We start from the raw sequence: 6,696 nt of genomic DNA on the forward strand, positions 1-6,696 counted from the left end.
GGCGGCGCGTCGTCGCCGGGCTCTCCGTGGCGGGCTCACGTGCGAGCTCATCGCAGGCACGCCGCCCGGGCCGGACCGAACTTCGGAGATCAAGAGCCGACGCGTGCGCAGAACGGCGAGACGGAAGACGGCGTCGGTGGCGGCCTCTCCTCCGAGTGCGTGCGGGCGGCGTGCGCCGCTGCCCCAGAGAGCGTTGCCGCACAGGTGGAAGACTTGGAGGCCCGATTTGGCTCGGTGGTCCTGCAGGACGAAGCTCAAAAGCTGACTTTGGACGCCGCGCCCGCCCAACTTCCATCGTTGATCGCGCGGGACGACTCGTCGAGTTCCGAGGGCACCGACAGACATTTCTCCGCCCGCCTCCCCTTTTCTTCACCTTCCGCTCCGAGTCCGCCACCTTCTCCGGTTTCCACGGTGACGCCCGAGCCGTCGTCATCCCCCACGCCGCCTTCCACGCCGCCGCCCAAATCCGCTCACCCGGTTGGGGGCTTCCGCAAAGCCTCCTCGCCGTCCCTCTCTTCCATGGGGTCCTCGACTCGATCTTTGGCGCCGATCTTCTCGCCCGCGGCGAAGCCGCAAGTCTTCTCGCCGTTCCCGTCCGTCAAGCCGCCCAGGAAGTCGGCGGCCGCCCGTAACCTGGGTCTGTACGGCCCCACCTCCAGGACGCCGGCCGTCTGCTTCCCCCAGCTGAGCCGCAACTGTAGCGGCGGCGCCGGCGCCACCAGGAGGCGCTGACGACTTTTGGCCGCCGGCCGTCCGGCCTCCTGGCGAAGAAAAGTTGATCCCGGGAGAGAGCGGAAACGAGAGCCTTTCCTTTGCGCGTCCACCCGGGCCGAGAAGCGAAACTCCGACCGCCGCGCTGAAGCCGTCGACTTGTTTCTATGCCAAGACAACGCATCGATGTTCCAGACGCACGTCGAACCAAAAGCCGTCGGCTTGCATCGCGACCGACTGTTCGCCGCCACCCGCAACGGAAACACAAATAAACAAATGACACCGACGTTTGTGTTGTGCAACGTTTTTCTGTCCCGTGAATGCGGTCTAATAAAAGAAATGATGTCATCGGCTTGAGCGGCTTTCGGGCTCTCCTCAACAGATTTTAAAAAATGATTTCACTTATTTGTTATTTTTAACGAATTCTGGTCAATCAAACAGTTCGGGAAGAAAAAAACTGACGGCAATAAGCCGAAGAACTGAATGCGCCTCCACCAATGAGACGAACGATGTGACATCGTTTTCATTTGGTTGGCGATTGGCCACCAACGATCACTTCTCTGAAAAGACGTCTTCCCCCTGCCGAACTGCAAAGGAACGGAAACACAGTCAAGTCCGTATCGTGTTCACCGAGTGTCCGTTTTTGGTTTGACGTTGAAAGCTATCGTTTCTATTTCGGGTATTTTAAGTGGATCTATATTCCGCAGATTATGCGGGGAGATGATGATTGGTGACTGGATTCGGCCGCTCTTTTCTTCCCCGCCACGCCCCAAAATATCAAATCAGAACACTGAAATTGTACTGAAATAGACATCATGTGTTTTATTACCCTACAACACTTGTGAGCTCACGTCAACGCAGGTCACTGACGTTACGTTACAACAAGAACAAGATGGACGCCGCACAGTCCCCCGGAGCATCCACATTCCGGCACCCCGATAAGAAGAGCACGTTCGAAACGAGGTCGGAAGAGGTGCCGCTGCACGAAATGACATCCAATAGAAGATGCGCAGACAACAAAGACGACGAGGTCAAGCGGACTGCAGGCGGCCGTCGGTTTCGGTCTTACTTGGCCAAAGGGACACGCGTCCCGAAATGGAGCGCGCGTTCGAGTCCGACCGCTCGGCGGGGGGGAAGCTCAGGGCGCCGCCGCCGCCGCGTGAGCCATGCCCGGATTGACGACGGAGAAGTTGCGGAACATGCTCTGGTCCACGCTGTTCATGAGCGCCCGGTCGGCGCACGACAGGCGCGGCTTCTCGTCGATGAACTCTTTGTCAAAGTTGCTGCAGTCGCCGGGGGACGTCTGCGAGCACAGAGAGAGATTTTGCGTCGGGCTGGGTCATACGTCGACTCGCGTCTTCCCAACCGCGACGCGTTGCGCAACAAGCGGCCGTTGCGTGGGCAGTTAAAAAAAAAAAATCATAAAAATCACCGACAAACAAAATGAAAACTGGACCTTACCAATGTGGGCCTGAAGGGCGGCGCCACCTTGCGGCGTTCCACGGCCTGCCAGTCGGTTGCGCCAAAGAAGGCGTGCAGCCGGACGTTTCCCTTCACCCCCAGCCGCTCCTCGGGCTCCCTGACGAAGAGCTGTGGGGCGACGGCGTGAGAAAACGCGCGGCGAGGACGAGGCCGAGGCCGCGCGGGAATCCCACCTTGATCAGGATGTCCTTGGCGTCGGGACTCAGCCAGCGGGGGTAGGCGGGGTCGTCGGTGCGGATGGACTGAAAGAGCTCCTCCTCGTCTCGGCCGTGGAAGGGCGACTGACCCATGAGCATCTCGTACAGCAGGACGCCGAACGACCACCAGTCCACCGAGCTGTTGTACTTCTGGCCCAGCAGGATCTGAAGGCACGCCACGATCGGCGGGAATCAAGCGGGAGACGGCAGGCGGGTACTTTGACCCCCCCCCCGACTTGCGCGCAATCACCTCGGGAGCGATGTAGTCCGGCGTGCCGCAGAAAGTGGAGGTCCTGGCCTCCTCCGACATCTTTTCCTTGCACATGCCAAAGTCCGCGATCTTGATGTGTCCCTCGGAGTCCAGGAGCACGTTGTCGAGCTTCAGATCCCTGCCGGCGCGGCGGGGAAGAAAGGACCTCTTTCACTGGGCGGGACTCGGCGTCCACCCCGAGGCCACGTCTCGACCTCGGGAGAACTTCGCCGCGGCGGCCCTTTTTCACGTACCTGTAGATGATTCCTCTGGAGTGCAGGAACTGAAGGCCGCAGACAATCTCGGCGGCGTAGAAGCTGCGGGGGGACGAGAGCGGAGCGGGCGTGAGGGGGGCGGGTCTCCCGGAATGACGACCCGGGACGCGAGCGCCTACGTGGATCTGTGCAGATCGAACTTGTGGCACTTCTGGATGTGGAACATGAGGTCGCCTCCGTTCAGGTACTCCATGACGAAGAAAAGGTTCTCCTGCGGGAGGAGGCGCGGCGTCACCCCGCGCTTGGATCGCATAGGAGGGGCGAGAAGGATTACCTTGGTCTGGAAGCTGCAGTGCATGTGCGTGAGGAAGGGGTTTTCCCAGGCTAAAGAGAGGACCCTCCTCTCCACCATGGCGCACTCCACGTCGTCATCCATCAGAACCACGTCCTTCTTCAGGGCCTTGATGGCGAAAAACTCAGCGCTCCTTTTCAGCTCGGCTAAGAACACCTGCGGGAGGAGGCGGGCGGCGGCTTTTCAATTTGGCGCGGCGTCCGTCCCGTTGGCGGATGCCAAGAAAGACGAGCGCCTCACCTTGCCAAAGCTGCCCTTGCCGAGCATCTTGTGCAGGACAAAGTCGTCGATGGAAAACTTGGGCCGATCCCGGCGAGGGAAATCGTAAGCGGGTTCCTCCTCCTCCTCCTCCGATGCCTCGAGCGCTGGCTTGCGGGCCATCGCCGGCCCCTCCCAGGAAACCCCCGGCGCCTCTACGGGAAGGACACAACGTGTTTCCCGGCGCAGGACGGCAAGCGCATCCAACGGAGTACCTTTGCCGCCGGCCGCCGAAGCGGTTTCCGTTCCGGGCCGGCCGACGACGCCGACGGGACCCTCCTCCCGAGCGACGACGTCCGTTTCTCTGCCGCCCCTGGCCTAGAGGACGACGGGCGACACTCGGTCGCATCAGGAGGCAGATACCGGAGGAGTCACAGAAAGGCGGCCGGCGTTTCTGGCGCCGGTCCCGACCTGCTGTCGGCTCTCGATGACGGCCAGCGCTTCGGCCATCAGCTTCTGGTTGACCCCGCACAGGTTGGCCACTTTCCTCTGACACTTGTGGTGGACGTTCATGCCGCATTCTAGTCGCGGACAACAAAGCGTTGGAGCGCGCCGAGCGGGGCCGCGCTTTCGACCTCGACGCCGAGTGGCCCTTCTCACCCTCACATTTGAGGCCCTGCTTGGCCAGCCCCCACAGGAGGGTCCCGCAGTGCTCGCAGAAGGCGGGGCTCTTGTAGTTGTACACTTTGAACCTGTGCGGCATGTCGATCTTGAAGCGCTCCTTGTGGATCTGAAAACGCGCACGCGACGCCGTGGCGAGGCGGCGCCAGCGTTAGCTCATGAGACGGCGGCGCGCGGAGGGACAAATCTCACGCGCTTGGCGTGTCAACGTCTCCCGTTGCCCCCTTGATGATTGGATGCGCGGGTTACCATGGTTTCCTTGCTGTCGATGGCCGAGCCCGTGCACTTGGCGATGACCTTGTCGATGCATTTCTTGTGGATGGCCGCGTTGCACTCTGCGCGACGCACACAAGACGCTGGCGGTGAGAGGGATGGCGGCGGCGTACGCCCGTCGCACCCGCGCGCTACTCACGTCTGCACTGGTAGCCTTGCTTGTTGAGACCCCTGCCGGAAAAGCGCAAAGCGCTCCACATCAATCGGGTTGGCGCAAAACAAATAAGTCGCCACATACGGTCGTGGCGTCGAAGACGCCGGCGGCGCACCAGACAAACTCTTTGCAGACGGAGCAGAAGGTGGGCTGCGGGAAGAAGGTGGCGCTGAACTCGTGACACTTGACCAGGTGAATTTTGGCCTGTTTGATGGCGCCGCGCCGGTGATGGAGGGCGAAAAGACCCTCGCGCTCCGAATCGCCGTCAGCCTGACCTGTAGCGTCTGAAACACGACGACGACGGGGTTTAGCTTCTCTTTGGCCGTCACCGAATGTCGGGCCACTTGACAGGAAAGAAAGTGGCGGCCTTTATTCGGGTTGCCGTGACACCCGTTTCTCTGCGCCCCGACGCCGCCGCGCGTCTATTTGTATTGAGTTGGAATGTGAAATGACTCACCGCTGACCTCCACGTAGTATCTGGCCTCCATGAGCAGGCGACCCTGCGGCTTCAAGTCCAACTGGGATGGAAAACGACACGGGCAATCGTCAACGGGCATTTGGACAAAGACGAGCAAATGCCGCGAACAGATGGCGCCGTTGCTCATGAAAGGGACGATGCGCGTCGGTGCGCCGAGGTGGGGCCGCGCACGCGCGCACCCACCCACAACTCCAGCTTGCCGCTCTCCTTCTTGCAGCGGGCGGCCAGCGAGTCCAGCGCCACGGTGGCCTCGCACTTGAGCTCGGCCGTGCGGTCCTTCACCATCACGTGCATGACGCGCCCGCCGTGCACGTGCGCGTCAAAGGTGGCGCTCCACGGGGGGTACATGGTGGGCTTCTTCTGCTTGTACACCTGGCCCTTTTCTGCGGGGAGGGGGGGAAAGGACTCAGACAAACGCAAGGCCGCGCCCCGAGAGTCGCCGCTCGCATTGAGCTCGCGTCCGCTCAATCCGCCCGATGATCAGCTCTCGTTCACATTTGCCGGATTTGCTTTTGCCCGGCGCGTTTTAAGAATCCACTTGCATAACGGCCGCATGGCCGCTCGATTAAGCCCGCATTAAGCTTTCCACTCCCCCAAAGTGCTCTTTCATCACGGGCTCATCGTCAGTCTGCCATCTGCCCCAGAGTGCAAAAGCGTGCGTGCGCCGGCACTCTGGAGGAGGTGTCACTTCCTGTGTTTTTCTCAGAAAAAGGAACTTTTTTTTCTCTTTCCCCCCCCCCCCCGTTTGTCGCAGGCAAGTTCACTGCGTACGCTCGCCGGGCACGTCGGTGGGGACGCCAACGCAATCCGAAACAGACGCCTTGACAAAAGATAATGAAGAGATGTGAAAGATGAGATTCTTGTCGGAAATACGCCGGGGCCGGGTAGGCCGCGTTCGAGAAGACGACGCAGCGAGGCTTCGCGCGCCCAGCGGCTAGCGTGAAAAAAAGGTCTTCGCCAACAAGCCGATGCTCAGGCAGCATTTCACGACATCGCCATGGCAACAGCTACCGCCCTTCACTTTGCACCGTGACGAAAATCCTTTTCTTTCCGCAGCCCAGAGCCAACGCCTGCGACTTCATGAGCGGCGGAAGCTTTCATCTTGACCTTCTGGGAAAGGCCTCACACTCGCACGATGCGCTTTGCAATGCGCTCATGAGAAGAAAACAAAAAAAGCCAATTCAAAATACATCGGCGGCCCGTCATCGCTAATTTCGTTCATGCTTTGAAATCTGGAAAACGCAATCGCGAATCTCTTCCTGGTTTCATCTCCGCCTTATCAAGCGAGATGGCTTTAAAAATGCGCGGCCCACATCGAGACACGCTGAGGAGTGTTCTTACTTCATGAGAACTTCTGCTGACATTTGAATCGTTGCCATTTGCACCTTCTTGAGCAACTTCCGGCACGTTCCAAAGCGCTCGGCTTTTTGCCGCGGAGTACAACGAATGACGCAGCGGCGCGCACGTCATGAACGACAACAATCGACGACACTTCAACGCCCCCCCGAGAGGTAAATGGGGCCGAGTCCTCGCCGCCGTCAGGTCCCACCTGTATTAACGGCCTCCTTCATGTAAACGGCGCAGTAGGGGTCCAGCGCCTCCTGGTGGTACTCCAGACCCGGGTCCATCTCAAAGTTGGAGAAGCCGATGCGCAGGAAGGGCGACATGGCGGCCGGCCCGGGGGCGCGGGGGGGGATTCCCGTCG

The 6,696-nt window shown here is 60.4% G+C and overlaps 2 protein-coding genes across 3 annotated transcripts in view; one reads left to right on the forward strand and one right to left on the reverse strand.

The window, feature by feature from the left end:
• The window catches only part of tbc1d30 (TBC1 domain family, member 30), a 7,628-nt gene extending 6,631 nt beyond the window's left edge, over positions 1-997 (forward strand). The window contains exon 15 of the mRNA XM_019897464.1: positions 18-997. Within this exon, the coding sequence (XP_019753023.1) occupies positions 18-732 (715 nt within the window). The 3' untranslated portion in view covers positions 733-997. The remainder of the gene's footprint in view (positions 1-17) is intronic.
• Positions 998-1,728: 731 nt separating this feature from the next.
• Positions 1,729-6,696, reverse strand: part of prkcq (protein kinase C, theta) — an 8,329-nt gene continuing 3,361 nt past the window's right edge. The window contains exons 4-20 of one of the 2 annotated variants that reach the window (XM_019897583.1): positions 6,541-6,677; positions 5,175-5,374; positions 4,971-5,031; positions 4,629-4,797; positions 4,499-4,530; positions 4,336-4,421; positions 4,066-4,195; positions 3,877-3,986; positions 3,681-3,783; positions 3,448-3,620; positions 3,190-3,363; positions 3,035-3,126; positions 2,895-2,957; positions 2,641-2,779; positions 2,367-2,555; positions 2,173-2,301; positions 1,729-2,014 (exon numbers count right to left, since the gene is read on the reverse strand). In XM_019897583.1, coding sequence (XP_019753142.1) covers positions 1,850-2,014; positions 2,173-2,301; positions 2,367-2,555; positions 2,641-2,779; positions 2,895-2,957; positions 3,035-3,126; positions 3,190-3,363; positions 3,448-3,620; positions 3,681-3,783; positions 3,877-3,986; positions 4,066-4,195; positions 4,336-4,421; positions 4,499-4,530; positions 4,629-4,797; positions 4,971-5,031; positions 5,175-5,374; positions 6,541-6,677 — 2,152 coding nt within the window. In that variant the 3' untranslated portion in view covers positions 1,729-1,849. Of the gene's footprint in view, positions 2,015-2,172; positions 2,302-2,366; positions 2,556-2,640; positions 2,780-2,894; positions 2,958-3,034; positions 3,127-3,189; positions 3,364-3,447; positions 3,784-3,876; positions 3,987-4,065; positions 4,196-4,335; positions 4,422-4,498; positions 4,531-4,628; positions 4,798-4,970; positions 5,032-5,174; positions 5,375-6,540; positions 6,678-6,696 lie in introns of both variants that reach the window. The other variant, XM_019897584.1, reaches the window with a different exon arrangement.

The sequence above is a fragment of the Hippocampus comes genome, unplaced genomic scaffold (assembly GCF_001891065.2).
Source record: "Hippocampus comes isolate QL1 unplaced genomic scaffold, H_comes_QL1_v1.1 scaffold81, whole genome shotgun sequence".
Lineage (NCBI taxonomy): Eukaryota > Metazoa > Chordata > Actinopteri > Syngnathiformes > Syngnathidae > Hippocampus > Hippocampus comes.